The 25566-nt window shown below is 40.4% G+C and overlaps 1 protein-coding gene across 1 annotated transcript in view; it reads left to right on the top strand.

The window, feature by feature from the left end:
* cables2b (Cdk5 and Abl enzyme substrate 2b) overlaps positions 1 to 25566 on the top strand; it is a 48028-nt gene that overhangs the window by 3244 nt on the left and 19218 nt on the right. Inside the window, exons 2-4 of the mRNA XM_072448704.1 lie at positions 17791 to 17886; positions 22524 to 22601; positions 23175 to 23280. Coding sequence (XP_072304805.1) covers positions 17791 to 17886; positions 22524 to 22601; positions 23175 to 23280 — 280 coding nt within the window. The remainder of the gene's footprint in view (positions 1 to 17790; positions 17887 to 22523; positions 22602 to 23174; positions 23281 to 25566) is intronic.

Below are 25566 nucleotides of genomic sequence, written 5' to 3'. Positions count from 1 at the left end.
TCATCAGATCTGAAGGAGCTGTGAAAGAAACACACAATACAACACTGAGTTTGCTAAAGCAAGCTGCATAATCTAGAATGAAACGCCCTCAATGCCATTTAATTACAAATGATTTATGACGCATTTATCCCGCCCGTTTGTGCGTGTTCGTGCCTGCCGTCATTAGGATCTACTTTTCTAAAGGTGGAGTGATTTGCGCGAGAGCCGGAGGCGACGGGGTGACTCACGTCGACTTACACTTTACGAAGTGTAAATGGAGTGTCACCTCGCGTCACCTCGGCGTAAGAGCGACTATAGTCCGTGTTTCCTACCGACGCACAGAACACGCAGAGCCACACGGTGAGGTCATCATCGCCTGTTTGTCTCTCCAGCCTCTCTCCCCCATTTCATGCTACAGCTGTCCTGAAAATAAGTCAAAAGAAGTTAAATATGTTGCCCATAACGCACTGGGTAGGTTTGTCGAAAGTTAGATATAATCGGTGCTAAAACTGTTAGCGAAGGTAGATACTCATTTGAGAAAGTATTGATATTAAAGATTACACACATAAACGCGACAAAATGTGACCTTTTGTGAGCGGTTTAAAATGATCTCGTGCTTGTATGAGCTCACAGTGTTTGAGAAAGAAAGTGCTTTTATTTTGTGTAGAAAAAATTGTGTATATTCTTTAGTATTGAAATTGAGATGAGATAAGATAACCTTTATTTGTCCCGCAATAGGGAAATTTCAATGTTGCAACACAGATTAGGAACAGAAGTATACCGTATTTTCCGGAGTATAAGTCGCACCAGTCAAAAAATGCATAATAGAGAAGAAAAAACATATATTCGTGCGCTGGAGTATGAAATGCGGTTGCAAGTGGGAAAATAACAAACAATATCATATATAAGTCACTCCGGAGTATAAGTATATAAGTATAAATATAAGTTTAAGCCGCACACCGGCCAAAACTATGAAAAAAAGGTGCGACTTATAGTCCAGAAAATACTGATAATAATAACACTCTTATTTACAGCTGTTATATGGACGTAAAATATTGCACCATGATGATTGACATGTCACAGTATTGCGCATGAGTATGAAGCAGAATGACACATGTTCAGTGACAACGCTTCGCAGGGGTCTCAAACTCATCCGGAGGGCGGGGCTGAAATGATAAAAACGCTGTTTGTCGGGGGCCACATTATATGGTGTAATAATTTTATTTAACTTAAGACACAGGCGCTCATGGGATTTATAAAACGTAAAGATTTCAGACATCAATCATGCTTGTTTAAGAGACGAGATCAAAGCCGAGCGTATCCAGGGCTCTGTTTCTGTTTGTTTGTCTGGAAAAGGATGTTAAAGTCGCTCTGGAAGCGCAGTCTTATTCCTCTCACTTTGTTATCTGACACTCCTGCACCGGCAGCATGGGAGGGGCTGTATCAATGCCAGGTTGCAGTGCATTATGGGAACTCGAATCAATTCACACATTTTATCGACGGGCCACGAGTGATCGAACTTTGAAATAATCTCGGCGACCTGTAGAAATCAAAGGTGACGCATTGCAGTTGAAGCTGGACAGACTGGTAGTACGTGCAATGATTGATTCCAAACGCCATTTCGTTGTCGCGCCGCTGAAACAGACCCGTGTTTGCGGGACAATATTGTTTTTTGCCGTCAGGACGCTGAGCCGTTCACTTTCAGACACGTTAAAAGTCCCTCTGTGTTCTCGGACACAGAAGCTGGGGGTTACGCGGCCAAAACATGAGGAAGTAACTGCCACAAACTGCCGGTGTGAAACCGACGTGCCGCAGCGCACCGGTGCGGTTAGCAGCTGCGCGAGGTTAGCTCGGTTAGCCGTTAACGCCCTGAGAAGCACAACGGGACATGCAGGTGTTCGCTAGTAAAATGTCTTGTCTATTCGTTCCTAAAGTTACTTCAAAAACTCCTCATCAGACTATGTAAAGTTAAATGTATGAGACTAAAGGTAAAGTAAACTTGGTTGGTCGGGAGTAGTTTACCAAGATTATAGATGATCATAATGTGTGCCAGGAGGGAACAAAACCCATTTAAACTCTACACAGAAAGGAATTGAAACCGCAACCTTCTGCGAGGCGAGAATGATAAGCTGCTAACTTATTCAACCCTCTGTTCATAACTTGAACAACTTATACTTTTGACTATAAAAAGCACGTTCTTGAAAAAAACACAGATTCATAGGATTTCCAAATTGAATGTGCTTTTTAATTTCACAAGCCAATTATTGACACATAAAAACACGTCACATATATTTTAAAAATACTTTAAATTTATTAAAAACTACCTCTGCTTGACACATGATACATCCAAAATATTTACTGTACATATATTTTTAAGTTTATTTAAAAAAAAATCACTAATGCTAATGCTTATAGATTTTCTGTATGTGACACTTTTATGCTGAGAGGACCTTTTTGTGTCCTCTACTTTGAACGTATTATCGATTAACCAAATCATCTTGACGAAACACCGACACCATTATTTACATTGGAACGAGCCTTGTTCTTTTGCCACTCGTACATGATAAAATACTTAGCCTAGCGTTGTCTTTTTCCTGTGGGTTCTTGAGATGCACCGCAGCGCTGCAGTTGTCCGCTCGTAAACACTTCCTTCCTGAGTAGTGTCTGTCAGGCTCTGTTTACGCTCAACAAGGAAGACGTGCGTGACGCCCTACGAGCTCCTCACGCCGCCACCGACTCAGAGCTACAGTCACGCGCTGTTATTTATGTGTGTGATACTGTTGCTTCTTAACCATGAAATATGTGTGTTATAAGGTATTCGGGAAAGAGGGATTGTACAACATGTTTTTTTACGGAACAATGTCGTGGTAAAGTTCACGTATTCACTTGGATGTAGCTGTAGTTTGTTGACAATCTACCTCTTTAGCTTCTGTTTCCATTTGAAATCACTATAGTCTAGTATATTATAGGTGCGAAATATTGGAATGTTTCGATATTGGACTGGATGATATCATGGCTGCAGATACTGTCCATTTTTATAAAGTATAGTCCAGGAGTGATCCATTGTAGGACTGGAATCACAGGGTCCTTCACGATTCGATGCGATACACGGCTCACGATACAACAATATCATGATACACTGCCCACGGTAGACTGCTAACGATACATGGCTCAAGATATATACGGCTCACGATACACGGCTCACGATGCAGCAATATCACGATACAGCAATATCACGATGCAGTAATATCACGATACAGCAATATCACGATACAGCAATATCACGATACAGCGATATCACGATACAGCGATATCACGATACATCGATATCACGATACAGCAATATCACGATACAGCAATATCACGATGCAGCAATATCACGATGCAGCAAATATCACGATACATCGATATCACGATACAGCGATATCACGATACAGCAATATCACGATACCGCAATATCACAATACAGTAATATCACAATACATCAATATCACGATACAGCAATATCACGATACAGCAATATCACGATACAGCAATATCACGATACATCGATATCACGATACATCGATATCACGATACAGCAATATCACGATACAGCGATATCACGATACAGCGATATCACGATGCAGCAAATATCACGATACATCGATATCACGATACAGCGATATCACGATGCAGCAAATATCACGATACATCGATATCACGATACAGCGATATCACAATACAGTAATATCACAATACATCAATATCACGATACAGCAATATCACAATACAGCAATATCACGATACAGCAATATCACGATACAGCGATATCACGATACAACAATATCACAATTCACGGTACAACAATATCACGATGCAACCGTATCACGATGCAACCGTATCACGATACAACCGTATCACGATACAACCGTATCACGATGCAACCGTATCACGATGCAACCGTATCACGATGCAACCGTATCACGATGCAACCGTATCACGATGCAACCGTATCACGATACAACCGTATCACGATACAACCGTATCACGATACACGGCTCACAATACACGGCTCACGTAACAACAATATCACAATTTTGCGATACATGACATAATTGATCGTTTGAAGCGGCCGAGCCATCTGCCTTAGGCTTAAATGCGACCGCCTGGGCGCTGACTGGGAGCGGGGAGGAGTGATTCAGAGCGTTGATTGAGGATGAGGAGCAGGTGCGAGGGCCATGATGCAGACACCCCCTGTCCTTTCACCCTCCTTCTTGGCCGGGAAAAACTACAGAACCTCCCTGGGAAAAATTTTAAACCTGGAGGAGTCCATGGTGAAGGAGGGATCTGACTCTGACAGACGGACAGGCCACGCCCGCTTGAGTGCGTTGATGGAGCTGGGGGAGGAGTCCTGCCATGGAGGCCGACGCAGATAAAGTTAGGTCTTCCAGGTCAACTTACGCAGGCTTCATTTGTTATTCTATTGGAGGCTTTTTTAATAGTTTGAATAAAACCAGGACTTTGATGACATTTTGCTTTAAAATGAGAATGTTTGACTGGTTTGGTACATATATTTAGGCAAATTGAAAATGTGCAGAATTTGAATATCGATATGTTTTAACACATTTCTGTTGTTTTTTATTGTTTGAACATGGTCATCGGGATGCTTCAAAAGAATAGTGTTATTAATATTGCCCAGTCCCTGCACAAGGACTATAAACTCTGATTTTTCCCTCCAAAGCTCTAAAATACTGACCTTGTCCCGCCTGAACTGTAGTGAATGTAATAACTATCACACACCCACAGCTTTTTCCCACAACTGGAATTCTAATAGTAGAGATTTAGTTTGGATTCCGAAACCGGACAAATGAGTCATCGCTCCTTCGCTCTTCCGTTCACACGCCCGTAACGCTGCACTGCAGACACACATTTAACCTGGATGCCCTGCCACCAGATGCAATGTTCTCCGTTTATGGGAACTGGTGCAAAAATGATGGAACATATCAAAATCTGAATAATTTGGGTCTCGATCATGGCGCTCACCAGCCCCGCCCACTTCGAAGCCCAGATTTAAACGTCTCCTTCATTTTTCTCTTTGCGGTTTACAAAGTTTCAGCGCCAGAGTTTAAATATCATGAGTTTTATGCTCATTAGTTTTGACATACCTGATTAGCCCCGAGCAAGCTTAAAGTGTAATAATAATTTAGTTATTTTCTGAAAGCTAATGGGGAAAATGAATAGGAAATATACTTGTCGGTGGTTCCTGTTGAGATCTTTTTGAAATAACACAAATGTTTTGTGATAAAGTCAGTAGTCGATGTTTGTTTCAGCCAGCCACAGCTAGGGTGAATAAATACTCAAACTGAAAATAATGGTAATGGATTCAAAAACAAAGCAGAACACGACAAACACAGAACATGACGTAAAGAAAGTACAAAACGCATCTAGCGCCATAAGTTGTCCAAGTCTGTCAATTAAGTCTATTGTAATATTGAGTCTGGAGGTAATTTCAATGATATCCATTCTTTTTGTTTTGTTTTTATTGATTGCACAATAAAGAAAGTCTGATTCAAGATTATACACATGCATTTATGAATAGGAAGTAAACTCATTTTGTTTTCTTCTTCTCGTTCGCTTATGCTAAGAATCATTTAGCACAGACCAATGTAGCGTTTGTGACTGACGTTCTCCACTATTTTACTGCAAAGGCTGAAATACTGTTCCATATCTGTTTGTTGTGTTGCAGCGGAACAATGGAATGTTTGTAACAGTTGATTAAAGGGGCACGCGTCAGGCTGGAGAGACTTTCACACTGACATTTAGCTGGCGTGGGTGGAGCGAGCTAACCCTGGCTGTACCTGCAGGAGAGGAGGAGGGAGCCATCTGCTATAGATACAGCAAGAAACCTATACACCAGTGCAATAATGTGCAATATTACAATGTATTTATACCATTATACTGAAGACTTTATGACACCAAAAGCATTATAATCCAAGTCATTTTTTTATTTTTTTTTAATGAGACAATAAATATAAACAAAAATAAGTCATAAAGCGGAAAACAATAAATAAAACAAGTGAAGCAGGTACAAATCATCCCATCCAAGTGAAACATCTTTTTTACACTGAACAAAAAATACACTCCCATTTTTTCCTCCCATTTTTTACTCATATATTAAACGTTTTTTTGATAAGATAAGATAATAATAAGATAAGATAAGATAAGATACGATATTCCTTTATTGTCCCACATGGGGAAATTTCATTGATGCAACGCAGGAAGATACAGAGGTAGATACAGATATACACAAAAGACTAATTCCTCTCAAATAGTGTTCATACTTTTGTGATGAGACGGCGTGAATAGTGCTCAGGTGTGCCTTAGGCTGGCCACAATAAACGGCTTCTCTGACTTTGGTGCCATTGGCTTCATGTTTGATTTGGTGTGTCTGAACATGCCTTTGCAGGACACAATGGTCCACTCTGCTCCACGCCCTTCAAACACACGGGAGCCTTATCCTAATAAATCAATTACAACTAAGACACCCTAGACTGATTAATCGACTAGACTAAAGAACGTCACGCTTTGAAATGTATTTGTTTTTTCAACCGAGGCTATAAAGTGATATTATGATTTGGGATGTAATCATATCCAAATCTCTGGTATGAATACTTTTGTCAAATGCCTTGACAAGACTTTGGTACAATTATTGCAAAAAATATGCTTTATTGTCGCTCAACCTCACTTAAAGGGGCCTTTACGGAGTCTTTACTGTCAGACTGCAATCCCTCAAGTTACCGTATTTTCCGGACTATAAGTCGCACCTTTTTTCATAGTTTTGGCCGCGGTGCGACTTATACTTATGCTTATATACTTAAACTTATACTCCGGAGCGACTTATATGTGACAATATTTGTTCTTTTCACTCTTGCAACCGCATTTCATCCTCCAGTGCCACTTATATATACTAATTCTTCTCTATTATGCACTTTTTGGCTGGTGCGACTTATAGTCCAGAAAATACGGTAGTCCTGAACTCTTCGCACAGACTGGGGCAGTTCAGAGGAAATGTTCTGGAAATGTGAATAAAATGGTCATGTCAGCCTCTCCCGATACTGGAACCGATATATCTCCCTAATGTTTTGGTTACCGCTCCATTCCTTCCATTCTTGATCCACTAATGGAGAGTAATCTGTCCAGAGATGGGTCTCAGGACGGTTGTGGCTCAAATGGCAGAAGGCTAGAGTCCTCTTCTATCTCCAGAGACGATTGGTTGAGAGCCAAAGTGAGCAGGCTGTGATTGGCTGACGGTGACAGAGCTTTGGCCAATGCATTCAACTGACCCCGGTCCAACCTGCTGACCTTTTGTTGGTGTGCTCTGTAGACACATGACCACACACACACACACACACACACGCACACGCACACGCACACATGCACACACGCACACACACACACGCACACACGCACACACGCACATGCACACGCACACATGCACACACACACACACACGCACACGCACACACATACACATACACATACACATACACATACACATACACATACACATACACATACACATACACATACACATACACATACACATACACATACACATACACATACACATACACATACACATACACATACACATACACATACACATACACATACACATACACATACACATACACATACACATACACATACACATACACATACACACACACACACACTTCCTGTTTGCACAATTCCTTGACATTTAACTCTAAACTATCAGTTGAAATCAGCCGCCCTCTCAGTAAAGATCAGATATACATCAGTGAAACAGTTGGTCTATTGTACAATAATTTTCTGAGTAACTAGAAAGAAATATGACTAAAATGTGACTGCATTTATTCAATAGCTCATTTAAAAAACATGACTGACCAACATCACAGACACATAAATGTAGACAAACATCTGCTTGTCTCAGTGTAGATGTTCCACAGTATGACACCCGTCCATTTTATATTTTTAATCTATTTTTTTATTTACATCTTGACAAATAAGTTCAACTTCATGCTGTGCAACATTCATGGTAATGCACTAACATCTTCAATATGAATGTAAATTAAATTAATTAAATATGTAAATCTTTTATACGTTTGCTGTTGTTGGTTGTTTTCTAGCCCACAGCCAGTTTCTGTTTCAAGGATTTATATCATCGTCATAACAAATGTTCCTAAATAATACATTTTAATCATAAGGTCAATCCCAGCTATCGTAGAACACCTGAATATAAGACGCACCAACTAAATTTACAAAGAATTTTCTTTTTTTAACATATATTCACCTTATTCTGGACGTTGACCCGAGCACATGACGTAAATCCTTCTTCCAGTTGTATTATTTAACATAGTTCTGCTGACCTTGAGAGAAAATAAGATCTTCTACAGTGCAGTGTTGACTTGTTGGTCACATGAACGTTGGACATTTTACACAAATCAATCTACTTTATAGCATGTTTTAATGGCGAGACTTTTCCTGCTCGACCGGAAGTGCCATGGCAAAAAGATTGTCTGACCACACGCTTTGAAAATACTTTACAAAGACGTTTTGGTCTAGAATCATATACAGTCACTCTGATTTCAGAGACACGCACGGTCCATTCGTGTCCGTTCAGAGGTAAATTAAGTTACATATCCAACCATCGCAGGGACAAAGACGTCCAATAAGGGGAAAATGTTACTTAGGTCTGCTTTAAAGGCCGTACTGATTCTCCACACAGCGAAACAGTGTAAACGAGCCTACAGCCGGAATAAATACAATTAATAAATAACTCTCAAATCAATGAAGTCTTAATCTTTGCTTTGGTGCGCACATGGTGACTTCAGCAGAAGGTGTAGGTTAATCTGGTGATGCGAGTGTGTGCGGCGAGCGAACTGCTGTGTAATCTGTAATCCCTGGACATTAGCTCGTGTGGTGAGTGGACACGTTGTACTGACACTATGCAGGGTTTTATACACACACTCACTGTGTATGTGTGTGTGTCTGTGTGTGTGCGTGTCTGTGTGTGTGTGTCTGTGTGTGTGTCTGTGTGTGTCTGTGCGTGTACGTGTACGTACGTGTGCATGTATGTGTGTGTGTGTGCGTGCGTGTTTGTCTGTGTGTGTGCGCGTGTACGTGTGTGTGTGTGCGTGCGCGCGTGTGCGCGTGTGCGCGTGTGCGTGTGTGTGTGTGTGTGTGTGTGTGTGTGTATAAGGTACGTGTGTGTGTGTGTGTGTGTGTGTGTGTTCTGGGGATTATAATGTGGAGGAATTAAAGTCCCAACTGCAAGAAGAAGATTGGAAAACATCAGAAGAAACTGGGTTAAAGGGAAGGGCTCTTAAACCTGCACTATAATCATCTAGACTATATGAATATTATTTGAACAATGCATCAGGAATGTGCTCAAATGTGCCTGTAAATATATATATTCAAGTATCGCATACAACGTGAATGGACCATACGATTAATCACAAAAGCGCATTCCTGTAATTATAGCCTTGTAGTCAGTATATTATTACAAAATACATCAAATGTTCTTCTTATAGTGTCATGTCTCTTATTGAATAATAGACATAGCGAGTATGATTTTTGCAGTGGTTCTCTTCAACGATTTCTTTGATTCTGCTCCAGCACATGGCCCCTGTGAAATAAACTAACAAAGAATATAAATATACAACACGTGTTCTCCTTTAATACCATCTGTCTTTGTGCTTTTAAATGTAGTTCTGTCTTTTAAATTCTTACATGTTTTTACAATTTGTGTGCTGCTACTTTTTCCCTTTGCCCAGTTCACACTTGAAAAATAGGTTCCAATCTCAGTGTGTTTTCAATTTAAAAACTAACAACGACGGGAGAAATAACTTCATTCTAGCCACAAAAAAGCAAGTTTTGATGCCGATGATGAAGGTGTGAAGTAGCTGTGATAATGAGCTCAATAATGGAGTGTGGGCCGACTGTTCACTCAGTTTTCTCCTGTGACTCAGAAAAAACAGACAAATGTAAGTTTGCTCTTTTCAAGGATTCATATATTTGAGTGCTTTACAAATTCAGCTATTAAAAATGATAAAAATTGCAAAATAAATAAATAAATGTTCCTAGAGCCAAGATCACATTCATACGCTTAGTTAATAGTGGTCTTCAATGCAGACTTTGTATTGTTTTTTACACTTACACACACCATGTATTTTGTCTTAGTAAAATAATGGGCCGAGGCTAAGTTACAGGTCAGATCTGTGGAGAGGTGTTATTTGTAAGTTTTTTGTAATTGAATTGAAGTTAATGCCATATTTTTTATAATTTAGCAGATATTTTGCATTATAAAGTGAAATTATTGGAGAAAATAATATGTATTTTTGGGGGAATATTCTCTGGTGACTAAAACTGTTCACGTCGGTGTATTTCGGGCTGCTAATAAAAAATGTAATCCCTATTTTGCATAATTGAAATCACGATAATATGTATGGGATCTACACATCAGACCTTTAGTTTGTCTCTCTCCGTCTGCAGTAAAATCCACTGTAAAATAATGAGTTGTTTCATTTTAGAAGAGCATTTCCTGGTCAGAGGAGGTCAGCGCTTCCTCTGTAGTGCCAGGGTAAAAGCAGCAGCCAGACTTTATGTAAACGCCATGCAAACGTTGAAATCTACGTGCAGAACACAAGCGGCGATGCACATTTCACCAGAGCAATGTTCAATACAATCTGTGCGTTTGTATTGCTCCCATATGAGAAGAACAGCTGAAGGAACCAATGTAAAATGAGATTCAGTTTGTTGTTGCACATTAGCTACTGAAAAACTGTCCAAATATTTTAAATCATGTATTGCCTTGTCTTTTTTTCACGGTTTTAGTCACCAGAATGAGTTCATTTTCCAAACAAATCACGTATTGGCTGTTTCTAATAACTTTATAAACTCACTAATTTGTTAATGTTTTATGGAGATGTTGTTGTCGCTCTCTTACCTAATGCACAACCAAATTATTCACCGCAGTGATTTTATAAGCAGTTTTCACAACAGGAGGTCAGGGAAAGGCTAACAAACATTTGCATGACAACAGCGCTGTTTAGCAGACTTTATAGTGCACTCGATTGGGACACTCCGCTCACTACTTTATCGATGCGGGTCACGTGACTGTGGCGTATGAGTCGGGGGAAAAAGATACAAAAAATCGATGTATGTAATAAATGTTGGTCAAATCCGTCAGGGTCTCTCATTCAACAACAAATGGACTGGATTATTGGACTTTTTGCCTGTGATGGTCAAGCTCAACTCAAGTGACGTTAAGTAACTTTAGCAACTTTGCGGCGTGATGGTTTATTTAATGTTTTTCTTCATATTCTTCATGTGCGTTTTAACATTGTGGTCTATATTTACCAGTCTAGGTGACCATCACTGGACACTACTTTTCAAGGTGCATTGTGGGAAATGTTGAGTGCTCTAGTGAAATAAAAAATGTGTTATTTTAAGCACAAACTCTTTATTCGTTATTTGTTTTATTACCACGAACTATAACGTTTATTTAAAAAAAAAATGTAATATGCTTTTAAATGGTTTAGAGAATGTTGAAGAAAAGAATCAATAGATTACTCGATTACTAAAATAATCAAATAATCTACATACCGATGCTTGGGAGAAACAGGTTTACTTTAAGGCTAAGACGAAATGGCGTTCTAATGGCGGCGGTCTTTGGCACGTGTGGTCCGTTAAGCCTTTGGCTGCGTGGCACATCTGGCCTGACAGACATGTGCACTAGTCTTCTCCCAAGCGGACACTCGCTGACCTCCCGGATCTGTCAGAGCAAGAGCCAACGCTAAAGATGACAAAGCAGTTTTGAAGAAAACGGAGACATTTTGAACTGTGAAAAGGTTCATGATCTGAAAATAGGCCCTGACCTTTGTTTGAGCTGTAGGTGACCTGTCCACTGCACATGAGCAGTTTGTTTTACAGAGCGCTCTGAGGGGAAAACACTTCCTGGTTGTAGATGATCATTTCGCTGCAGTTCCAATGGACCGGCTGTGATCATTTAACAGATCCATCATCTGACCTGCCACTTGGTCTTGTGCCCTCACACGCTTGTCTCCATAGCGATGGATAAGATTGATGCCAAACTGGGGAGCACACCAGAAAAGCTTCATAGTGCTCCTTTAAATTAAGGAGCTCCTTTAAATAGTCTGGCCTGTTGGTTCCATATACAATCTTCAAATAGAGCATAAAACTGTTGCCGTTAAATGCCTCACAGTATTTTCCATTCCCATAGTGAGTTTGTTCCCACCGTCTGCATTTCAGGAAAGAGTTGAGATAATGAGTCAGATCCCGACTTAGATACAGCGCTGGTTTGGACTGGACTGTGGGAGCAACACTTTAAACACATTTTAAAAATCATGTCTTTTTGATACATAGTTTTACATTTGATGATGTTTTAAATATGTTTAACCTGTTCAGTTCCATCATTTTGAACATTTGTGTTGTTTTATCAAGAGTTTAGGGCAAGAAAAATCCACAATTTCCCTTTTTTTGTATGTAATGTATTGTAAAACCACTGTGTGCCTCTTACTTTAAAGCGTTTTATTGTGTCCTGTTAGCATGCTAGTTGTTGTTAGCATTACTGTGATGACAAAACTCTGCTCCGCCTCTGAATCTAATCAAATCCCCCTCACTCAATCACCAAACAAACCTACAGTTCCTGTATCAACATAGTTTAATTTCAAACTGCAGCCCTTGAATATTTGATATATCTATATATTCATCATCTGAATCTCATACTTTTGGCCCGCCCCTCTGCTCTCCAAACCAATCAAACGACCACCTGAGGCCCACTGTTCCTAATGACTGTATTTAGACCACCGGAGCCGTTCCCATTCCCACAAAAGGCACGCATTCCAGAAACATTCCAGAACTCTGTGGAATAATGGTTCCCGTGGCGATGGGGCGCAGAGAAGATGCTGTTTTTAAACGCTAGAAAAACGGCAGTGGAAAATAGGAGCGGAAAGCCGGCTATTTATAGACGACACAGATATTTGACAGTTGACATAATTTTGTTGCTTGGATATTTTTGCCTCCCAGTCCTTATTTTGATCCAGACTGGAGTTGATAAATGTTCACATCATTTGAATCCGTATATTTGCCAAAACTATAACTATGATACTGGATTTTAACCGTGTTATAAGTGGCCATTGTTTCCTTATCATTATTTCCTTTTGTTCAAAAGTGCCGATACTCAAATGCCAAACTTGATTTCGATACTAAGAAAACGGCTTGATTTCAACACCACAATGATGATAATAAGAAAGAAAAAACAGTTATATATATATACACACATTACAAGGTCAAAATACTATATCGGTTCCTGTATCGGTATTGACCAGTATTGACCGCGTGCTCTTGGGTAAAAATGGACGCGCAGTGAGGCTAAAATTCCGGCTGTATGTTTTACACAATCATGACACAAATGATTTTATATCCCATTAAATACATTCTGTTATTATTTTAACCAAAGTGGGAAGTTAATTTGTGACCTTTACGTCATCTTAAGATACATCTGTGGGCCTGTCTGTGGATTATAAAATCTAAACATATGTATCATTATATACTCGTATTCTCCGGAGTATAAGTCGCACCAGCCAAAAAATGCATAATAAAGAAGAAAAAACATATATAAGTTGCTCTGGAGCATGAAATGCAGTTGAAAGTGTGAAAATAACAAATAATATCACATATAAGTCGCTTCGGAGTATAAGTATATAAGTATAAATATAAGTCGCACCCCGGACAAAACTATGAAAAACTTATAGTCCGGAAAATATGGTAAATAACTGTTATCGGCCACAGCCAGGAATCTGCACACAACACTTGAATTAGAGTTGTGCTCTTGAGGAATCAGAGCTTTGAAGTTGAATATCTAATGCAGATTCCAGACTCGTGCATACAGGATATATTGTCATTTGAGCACATTGTAGCGCCTAAATAAGCGCAGCTTTTACAATCTGCTAATCACAACCCTTAAAACTGCTATTTCAGTTCAAATTACACTTCAATCTTGCGGCCCTTCTGTTTGTCCCTTTTTCCGCACGGCGCCACAGGAGGCGGGAGCTGTGGTGGATGTAACGGTCTCATGCGGTCTCTGCGTAGCCTGATGTATCCGAGTATGAGCCTCCGTGTTGTGGAATGTGCCGTGCAGAGCCTTAGCAGATGCTCCCTGTCCCCGTGACAAAATTACTACAGCTTTAAATGCAGATCGTGTGGCAGTATAGTATAGCAGTGAAGACGGTCCAGCTTTTGGACTATTTTTACCTTTACCGTATTTTTCGCACTATAAGGCGCACTTAAAAGCCTTTAATTTTCTCAAAAAACAACAGTGCGCCTTATAATCCAGTGCGCCTTATATATGGATTAATTCTGGTTGTGTTTACTGAACTCGAAGCGATTTTGTCTGGTACACGTTTTGATCGCTTAATGTGCCTTATACTCCGGTGCGACTTATATATGAAAAATTATGGGAAATGGACCATTCATTGACAGTGCGCCTAATAATCCAGTGCGCCTTATATATGGATTAAATCTGGTTGTTATTGTGTGTACGCTAATGCTTCATTTAGCGGTATCGGACTTTTGTCTTTTGGGTTGGGAGTTATTGTAAATATGCTCATTAAAGTTTGGATGAGTTGAACGTGTTTAATAAAGTTCAACTGACTGACTTATCTGACTGCTTTGTTTCGCTGAATGTGCCTTATACTCCGGTGCGCCTTATACTGCGGAAAATACGGTACTTAAGCCTGAGAGGCATATTTAAGTTAGACAGTTGTGTTTTGTTTCTTTACTCGTATCTGACTTACTTTTTCTATCCCCGCCTACTCCAGGAAGTACTGACCAAACCGGATATTTCCCACGTCTGACCGCAGAGCGTTCCAGCTGAATCAGCACATACCGTATTCGCAGAACGTTGCCAGTACTTTCCGGCTGCACTGTGCGTAAACAATATGGCTAATGCTAACATGTAAGCTAAAGGAAAATGTCGTATATAACCTGATGTAGGACCCCTTTAACCTCACAGAGTTCACAAGACAAAAAAACAGTTTGAGCATCGTTCACAATTAAAAGGTGCCTGGAACACACCATTATGTATCAATTTAGTCAAATCAAAATGTTGTATTTAATGTAATAAAGTTACATTTGTTTTGCCCCTGCACATATACATTATAAATGAAGCTGTTAGGGTCAAAATGAGACGGCAGTGAGCTGTTTGCATCTAATTAAAGAGCATTTTACTCTCCATAAATCAGGAGGTGCGCTAATGCTAATGCTAATAATGTTTGTTAGCTCTCTGACCTCTCTGAAAGGCATGAAAAGCCCGTATAAACTCATAGCTGTGATTAATTGTGATGCTTGGAATGCATTAAGTGACGGAGCAACACACGTGCACCGCTGCGAAGAGTTTCAAATGTTTTTCACGTGTTTAATGCAGTAAAAATCAGGAACGGCGGCCAATTCCAGCTGCCATTTTTGATTATTCTTTTTCTCATTAAAATAACTACTATTGGAGTTATCACAGAAGAACCGCACAATGCTAATGCTAACGTCATTCAATCAATATATTTTTAAGAGTAGACATAGTACCACCCTGCTCTCTGTAAAGATTATCCATGTAAAGCCTGAATATATAACGCTTGGCAACTATGTATTTCCACTTTGATGGACAGTCAGGAGAGCGGAGGGGGCACTTGTGAAATCAGCCGTCTGTGAGGTGAAAGTGCTCACTGCATGGAGTCATATTGTCCTTCAAACAAGATATCGGGAGCGTTATGTAAGCGTCATGATGCAACAGTGGATTTGTGACGGATTATTGGCTGTATCAAAGCGCTTTTCCACAACACAATAAGTCATGCGGTTTTGAGGAAAGGTTAAAGGTTAAACTAATGCTGCTGATACATTTTCGAATATAGTCTTGGCCAATAATAGTTCATAATTACTTCTCAATGTACACTGCTAGGGCTACATAAATCACAATGCAATACCAAATGTATATTGGAACACATACTACATTGCAAAGAAAGCTATTATTAAGAAAGTGAGTCTTGACTTATTGGCTAAGTACCAAGAGCAAATATCGACTGGTACCTTGCTGCGCAGAGACGGAAAATAGCGTTTATTTCCTTAAATATAATTGTTATCGATCCATCATCTACTAGAACAGCAAATCTTTCTGGATCAGGGCCGATCGCCAATGCCAATTTCGTTATCACTCTACTGTAAAAATAAATACAAATTACAACAATTTGTGCTAACTTCCCCGAGTGGGTTTGACATTTACAGACTGAATAATACTGCAGTGTTGCACATTGGACATGCACACAGCGGGCTCTTGTACTGAAACCACATGCCAGGGTTTATCGCGGTAGATCCTGTCCATAAATCATATTAAGTGCTTAACGTGCCAATCCATTCAGTGTCGTTATTGTTCCTGCTACAGTGGATGATGGGGGATATGTGATCCTACTGCAGAACTGTTACGATGCTGTCTGCGGTCGCTTCTTTTGAGGAGTTTGCATACTTTCTGAGTAGTGCTGTGGCCATTGAACTAAAATATGCACATTAGGCTAATCCTCCTGCTCTTTACTCCTGACCAGGATCCTGGTTTATGGTGGCCCTCGGCCCCTGACATCATTTCCACGGCCAGCAGGATTGAACGGGTGAAATTGGAAGACAAATGATCCTATGTGTACAATATTAAGAGTTTACTGCCGGTCGGAGAGGCTGGGAGTGGAGATTTGTCGTCACGGTAGTCACTCCAGGACTAAAAGCTTTACAAGCTTTACTTTATTTTACAAGCTAAGTTTCAGACACGGAAGCAAATAATGTTTTCATTCAAGTTTCCATTTGACTGTATTCGGTGTCGTGGCGAAAAAAGAACAGAAAAATGAAATATATAGCAAATATATAATTGTAAAAAAAATCACAAATGTAAAAACACCATGTCAGAGTGCACACTATTTACAAGACATACAACAAATAAGAAATAAAGGTGGGAAAAGATGGCGATGATAACATTCAAGATGTTGGACACATACAACCACAAATGATCACAATAACGTCCATTTTCCATGATTTGCTGTTGCACGTTAGCATTAGCATCTCCTTCTCTTTGACTTTGTGTGGAGGCATGCTTTTGGCTACATAATATAATTTCCCATGTGTGTTTGGGACCTTTGCTTCTCTTACATAAACGCCGTGATGCCCTGCTTTACACGAAGGCCATGTACTTTTAATCTCCGGAGGACTTCCCCAGTAATTACTCCACTAATCTCACTGAAGAGTCAAATGTATAACCTCTGAATAAGCCGGTGTTTTTGCTACTAATATCTGAATACGTTGCTTGTGGGTCACATGGTCTCGTTGTCACGTTGTCTTCTTCTACGAGACTTGATAAATGTGCGATATAGTCCATTATCAGTGATGTTCATGTGAAAGTAAACATGTAAAGTAAATGTGAGATTAGAATGTCCAAATGTCAAATTGTAGGACTTGTCCCTGTAAATTACACGATCAATTCCTTTTTATTTGCACAATTAAAACATTCTGATATGAAAATGCCTCGATATCTCTGAGTTGAGATACTGTGTAGAAAGTACAATGTACACATACTGTATCCTCACGTTATGTGAATAGAAATTGGCACTTGAGTTGGCAAGATTCCTTTCTGCATTTTGTTCGTAAAAAATCATGCCAAGATCTGATCAATATGATAAAGTTAGTGGTGAAATATCTATAATACTGAAATGAATTGTTTTGTTTTGCCGTGTCCAGGATGAGGAACTTGTCCGGAGGCTCGCCCAGACCACGACACACCAAGAAGACCCACTTCATCAAAAACATGAGGCAGTACGACACCAGGGGAAGCAGGTCCGTGCAATCACTCCATCCAAATGAAATACTCTGATTAACCTGCATTTCATCTATTTATCTAAAGTATTTAGGGACACGTCTCCAGACCTCAGGGCCAACTTTCTCAAACAGTAATTTATACATGAACAACAATGAACATTTGACTAACACGTTCATACACGGTGGGTGAAGCGTCTTGCCAAAGGGCACTATTTCAGAGTGGCAGGATTGTTTTCCAGAGATGTTGTGTCTTATATTATTTAAATTTATAATATTGTTTAATACATTTTTGCAGTAAAAATCTTACTTGTGGTGGATGTTAGTCAGAGATGGGTAACCAACATTTGTACTCATACTTGAATATTGCTTCAGTAAAAGTTAAAAGTTACCCAAATAAGTAAGAGTAAGTGTAAGAAGCACAAACAATCAAATAATAATCAAAAATATGATATAACATTTGATGTCACGTGCCAGAAATCGAGTTACATATGTAACCACAGTTCTATGACTTCTGGATTTCCGCCATCAGGACGGATGACATTGAACTACACTGAAAAGTAAAGTGTTCTCAAAAACGTACTCAAGTATAAGTGAAGTGATAAAAGCAGGTGACGCATCCAGGCCGAGTTACAGGTCAGATTTGTGGAGAGGCGAGCTCACTCACTCACTCTAAGAATGGAGGTTTTTTCAAGAAATTTTCTACAGCAAAAATACAAACAAACAAAACTGTAACTGAGTAAATGCGCTTGGACACGTCTCATGCCCTACTGTGGAACATTCCAGGCAAAGCTATGACATCACTGTGGACGGCACGTGTCAGACAGCCCCAGAAAAGTGACATAGTGCACCTTTAAGAAAGTCACTTAGCTTTCTGTATAAATGGTAAAAGAAGAAGCAAAACTATCATTCTTGTTACACCAATATGATATTTTAGACTCCATGCCAGATTCTTACTTCTCCCATTCAGAAATGAGCACATAACATTTGTAAAATACCTGCTCCTCTCCTGTCGGCTGAACTCCTGGCTGTACTGTTGCCCTTCATAGTCCCGGCTCGGCTCTACTCGTCTCTGAGCTCGTGGCCCGCTCAGCCCAGGTTGCATTTCCATTACAACTGGTGTAAGACGTGGCGTGGAAACGGGGCAAAAGGATGTTTGCTCAGCACATGACAACTGCAACGCTACGATATCGTAACTATAAAACATCAGCAAAACTGCCACAGTAACCGCCAACAAAGCAGAGCAAAGCAAACGGAGTCACGGACACAGAGAAAGGATGCAAACACGGAGAGTAGCAAACAGGACGGATCAACTTTTACTCTCCTGTCATGAAGCTAACGTTAAACTACAGCGTTCTCATCCATGTCTTTATCCCCCAATTCAATGAGGCCCAGTCCACAAAACATCACTGTTAATCCAGTTTCAAGTGTTCTTCTGTGAGTTTGTGCATAATCCTCGCTGGAAGAGTTGGTGAAGCTGCTGCAGATTAGAGCTACAGTAAACTCACTTCTTGTGCAATGTATTGTCAACTTTCTGTGCATTAAAGGTTTTTATCTGAACTACTGCACCACATTTCAAATATTATAAATACACAGTTTGAACGTGCATCTAAAGCAGAGGTGCAATGCTCAGGTCATTCTAACTGCGCCAGCTTTAGCACAACTTTAGTTTACTGCAAAGTGTGTGCTGTCTTTTTTTCTGCAGGATTGTTTAATCTTTGCTCCGGGGATCACACAGATGTTATAAGACTTTCGTCATGTCTGTGGTCTGCATTTGATGTCTCACGTTTATAAATGGTAGACTCTGAAGTCGTGTAGTGCAGGAGCGTTACACATTTACCCAGCGTCTGTGGATGTCACTTTTTAGTCCCTACTTGGCTCGACTTGGAGGGGACTCAAAAAGTACCTGGTCTGAAGTGGTCGCGCCAAATGGAAGTGCACTAAACCAGGGCCAGGTCGAATTGTTTGTAATGTAAAAGGCCTGATTGTGCAGGTGCTGTGTGAATGAATCCAGCCCCGTCTCCATTGTGCTCCATTTTTGAACTTCCTTCCTCTCACACACACGACATAAATCAGGCCACGCACTACTCATCTGATAATAATAGACTGCGCCTGATTGGGTTAAAAATAGAAGGAAAATGTTTGCAGTTCAACAAAGTCACGCCTCACAGTCCAAAGAGGGAAAGAGCACGATCTGCAGACTAAGTGGCACCTCGTTTGGCATAAGAACTTACTGTACGTCTTCCCCACTACATCTGTCAATTGAACTGCACATTTTCTCCTAAGTACACGTCATTTGTTGCGTTTCTTTAATGCAGGCCTTATTCCGTTTGATATATCTCGCTTTTTTTATTGTTCAATCGAGTCCCAAGCTCGTCCAGATCTCGTTATTTTTACTCTCCATCTCCATCGTCCCGTCCCATACGCGCTACGACTTGAAAGTACACGGTACGCAAGCTTCTGTGGCGTTACAGTGTCAGCAGTTTCCTCCCCCCGCTCTCTGGCGACTTCCTGCTCCTCGGCTTTCCCACGACACGCTCCGGAGCCGTGGGAGCCCCCGGTGTCCACGCAAACAACAACACGCACTGATAACCGAGCGCTAATCTGGACCCCGGGGACGAGAGGGGAGCGGGACGGTGGACATTGGATGGGAATGTTTAGAAAGCAAAAGCGGTGTCCTTAAAAGTGCAATCAGAAAAGGACAATCTATATCTGTAGTAAAAGTTTGTTATAAAGTATACCGTATTTTCCGGACTATAAGTCGCACCAGCCAAAAAAGACATAATAGAGAATAAAAAAACATGTATAAGTCGCAGTGGAGTTCGAAATGCAGTTGCAAGTGTGAAAATAACAAATAACATCACATATAAGTCGCTCTGGAGTATAAGTCGCACCCTGGCCAAAACTGTGAAAAAAGGTGCAACTTTTAGTCCAGAAAATAGGGTATTTGGATGATTTATAGTCTGATGTGACTGATGTGATTTTCTGCGCCGTTTTGTTCATTTTGTTTTATTTAGAGAATAAAACAATCCCGTAATGGTACAAAAAATACTACATAGATACATTAAACGCTAAACTATGGAACATTCCAGGCACAGCAATAATATCGCCAGGAGTCACGAAGCTAAATGGAAAGTTACGTATCTTTATTTATCTTGAACAAAGACCGAGTTTGGCGTTCACAGTGATTCACGTAAGAACCTTGTAAGTGAAATAATGTTATCAAATGTTAATGCACCGAGGACTAAAAATAGCCCAGGGCTCTCTGCTCCACTGCTGCTGGTGCCACGGAGACACGTCTGATAATACGCATTAAGTTACCATTGTAACTACGGTTTTACGAATCCCAGATGGCCTGCGCATGGAAACGTATACAATTGCGTTTGTGTTAGATCTGTGGAGACGTGAACGTACATGTTCTATTTCCCCTTTACGGTTTCACTTGAAGCCAATCCCTGCACCACAACCACTCACACAAATACACTCTCTCTCCCCTCTGCCATCCTCCCGCGTCCACCCCGTCTCGACCGCAGCAGCAAATTCATCAGCTTCTCCACTTACTCCTCTACACCACCTCCACCGTTTAAGCCCAAAGGCATCAGTGATACGTCCCGAACTCTCTGTAAATCTGTAACATCGTACCCTCCCGTCCTTGTCGCGCCGCTAACATTTCTTGCCGCTACAGTCGAAGTGTTTTTATTCATCCATCATCTACTCCACAAAGTATTTATTGGTTTCTCCTGCGTCTGTTGGACTGTTGATGACGGTAAACAGACGTGTCCACAGAGACGGGAGCCAGGTGCACTCCACACTCCACACCGGCCCCAGAGGAACTCGTCTGGGCTTTCAAACAACTCCGAATGGCTCAGCAAAATACGCCGCTGTTTATGTCTGCCGTGGCTGAGCAACGGGTACAGTACAGTTTAGCTCCAGGGACGGTTGTCTTAAATAGTACAATATTATGACTCAAAAGTTGTTTGTTTTTTCATTCAGGTGTTTCTTTATCGGGACTAAAAAGCAATGTGAATTTGTTATTGAAGAGCCGATAAATACAGTGACTTTATAAAGAAAACCAACAACAACAACAAAAGTGCGCATTACTTTTCTTTTGATAAATTCACTTGATTTCCAGACACATGTTTCCAAACACTGCCCTTTGTCACCGGTTCTGTTCATTGCTTTTATGGACAGAATTTCAAGGTCGGAGGGTTTGGGGACCACAGGATCTCATCTCTGCTGTTTGCAGACAATGTTGTCCTGATGGCTCCATCAAACCTGGACCTGCAGCTGCACTGGGACGGTTTGAGCCGAGTGTGAAGCGGCTGGGATGAGAATCAGCTCCAAATCCGTGGTCATGGTTCTCAACCGGAAAAAGGTGTCCTTGCCCCAAGTGGAGGAGTTCAAGTATCTCGGGGTCTTGTTCACGAGTGAGTGAGAGAAGGATGGAGCGTGAGATCGACAGTTGGATCGAGTGGAGAAGGGGAGGAGGGCACAATGGTGGGGCTGAACCACGCCCACCCTGTGTGGAAGAAAGAACTGGGAGCATGTTAGTCTTTAAAGCAGGTCCACTTTCTGTCTCATCATTGTTTGAAGCCGCTTCTTCAAAGTCCGTGCTCCTGAGTCTGTCCAGCCTGACCTCTGCTGTGCTTGTGTTGTAGGATAGTTCTGATCTGTGCCAAGAGGTCCCTGTGTGCCGCCTTCTCCATCATGCCCTACGGAGAGAGCTTCTACCTGAGGTAACGCCACCTTTTAACTCTTATTCCTCTACATTCTTTTACTCTATTTCTTTTCACAATCGTGTTCTTTACGAGTATTTTTTCATTTCATTTTCAGATATTATTGGGTGTTGATTATTTTAGTTAACACTTTCTTTCTGGCTTTGTTCAAGATATTTAGTTCTTAAACTGAGCATTTCCAAAGTGCTCTTTAAAAACAATAATCAAATAAAACCTTTAAAAAAATAAGAACAATAAGAAAATGAACCCAGAACAATACATTTAAGCTAAAAACAAAAATTAACTAATTTTGTATGTATGTATCTCTTGTATTGAAATAATAATAATGTTTGAAGCACCGTGGATCAAGTTAAATAACCTGTATAATTCATTGCAGTATAAATAAACCTAAATGGTCAAACTTTACATTATGAAAGTTTTTTAAAGAGCCATTTGGAACTATTTTGTCCATTATTCATCATTGATCCTCTACATCATACACAGTTACTTCTTGTGTAAAGGTTTGATCTGTTTCACTGGCTGGACGTTTGGACGAGCTGAGACAATAATGTCTTTAACACTTGTCTCCTGTAGTGAGCCTTCACTGAACCACACCCGGAGGAGACACTCGTCTGGGAACATCTCCACCCTGGAGATGCTTCCCGGCCTCGAGGGCTTCCACCTGGACACGTATGGCAGGGTATGTGTCGGTCACTCACTCTCACCATCACATGAGCTGGGCGAGGTGCTTTGCTCAAGGACACAACTACACTGACCGTAATATCTATTTGAAGTGGAAAGTCTCCTCTTTCACACTGTCCTTCAGTAAGACACATTATCCAGAGGACTGATTATGATTATGGACGTGAAACATGAGCATCTCATTAAAGTCTCACTGGGGCTGAGCCCAGTAAAGAAATACACATAATACACATAATACTCATAATACTCATAATACACATAATACACATAATACTCATAATACTCATAATACTCATAATACACATAATACACATAATACACATAATACACATAATACACATACTACACATAATACACATAATACTCATAATACTCATAATACACATAATACACATAATACACATAATACACATACTACTCATAATACTCATAATACTCATAATACTCATAATACACATAATACACATAATACACATAATACTCATAATACTCATAATACTCATAATACACAAAATACACAAAATACACAAAATACACAAAATACACAAAATACACAAAATACACAAAATACACAAAATACACAAAATACACTGTCAAGAAATTACACATGAATCAATGCTATTACTTAACAGTCAGAGAACATAATTCAACTTAGAATATTAAACGACACAGAAACGTCAGTCTTTTGTGTGGCTTGCAAGGGAGAGGAAGGCTTAGCCGCGTCAAGATGTTGTAAGCAACCTGAACGACTTTCCAAAATCTCTCTCAGCGTTCCTCCCTCTTACAAGTCATTTTATTAGAATCACACATAAAAAGGCGGGTCACATTTCTCATTGGTCAGCTTCACATCAAGGCACTTGTCTTTTACGACTCTTTGGTATTATCTTTAGAGATAAAAACCTTGGTGAATGTTCCTCCCATCTGGTCCGACCAGATGGGTAGAACATTCCTCACGGCTGCTTCTACAACATCTTCACACATGTTATTAGAAATACATGCCTTTTCCTCCCCTCAGGCTAATGATGCAGATAACTTTTAACACACAAATATAATCATATATTTACATTTTATCACATTTCCCTCCTGTTTATCAAAGCATTAGCCCACTTTCTCATATCCGAACACATCACTCTTTTCAGTTTTCAACATGTTTTTCATATTGGTGTGAACATAATACCTTTTACACTCAAAGGGTCATGCACATTAATACTTGTCAGTTTCATCTTCTATAGCTACTAAGGCATAACTATGATGCCCTCGGCTTTTGATCGCTTCTTCCACTGTACGTTCTATAGTGTGTCTACACATTGGTATGCAACAACATCCACAAAACACAAAACAGGCAATTATTACCAACAGCGAGGTCAGTACCGGAACCATGATACCAGTCCACCTGCTGAACCAGCTTTCTAACCATTCTGAGATTTTATTGTCTACTCCAGTGTGTTCTTTCATTTTTTTAGACATAGTTCTCAATTGTGACAGAGTGTTTGTGACTGAGCCGTCTGCGGCTGTATTATTAGGAATGAACGTACAACATTGACCTTTGAAAATCGAACAAACTCCATTCTTTTCAGCTAATAACATGTCTACTGCCATTCGAGTTTGCCACGCCATTAAAGCGGTGCGATGCAACTGTGACCCGAGAGCAAGTCCTAAATTGTGAGTCAGATTAGTCAACCTTTGTAATTGGAAAGACAGATAATTAATTCTGTCCACATTTTTGTGCGGCGTGATGGGAAATATCGCAGAGACAAGCGGAAGGCCCTCAAACCCTGCTGCTATTTGGTCAGCCAGCTTATACTCATCAGGGACTCCTCTGGGCACCCCAATAGGATCTATATACGTAGTATCAGGTGCTACTGGGAGCATACCAGATTGTCCACTAACGTCTCGCCTTGACCTTTCAGTATGGTTCTGGGTGATGCTTGTTATGACCGCGGTTGGCCACAAGAGCGATACATAGGCACAGAGTCCTACTCCCTTTGCTTCCAAGTGTCCTCTCAGCACGGTGTCCCCACACCACCACCATACATCCTGGCGTTGGGTATCCAAGAGGCCTCCTCCCGCTATCTGCACAGTTAGGTTACACATATGAACTGGTACATTTCCCATCTTAAGGCATATTTCATTAACTTTGCATGTAGTTATGTTGTAGCAGACAAAAAAGGCGCTTTTAGGTAATGTAAACAATGGCGGTTGCATATTATTTGTCAATTTTGGAAATGCTCTGTCATAATTGGCACATAGTTTATTATTCATGGTTCTGTTGGCTAGGTGTTGG

This window comes from Eucyclogobius newberryi, unplaced genomic scaffold, assembly GCF_026437365.1.
Source record: "Eucyclogobius newberryi isolate DKJ021-1_F unplaced genomic scaffold, fEucNew1.0.hap1 SCAF_17, whole genome shotgun sequence".
NCBI classification, from domain to species: domain Eukaryota; kingdom Metazoa; phylum Chordata; class Actinopteri; order Gobiiformes; family Gobiidae; genus Eucyclogobius; species Eucyclogobius newberryi.
Note: the sequence above shows the minus strand (reverse complement) of the source record. Positions and strands in the feature narration are given on the sequence as shown.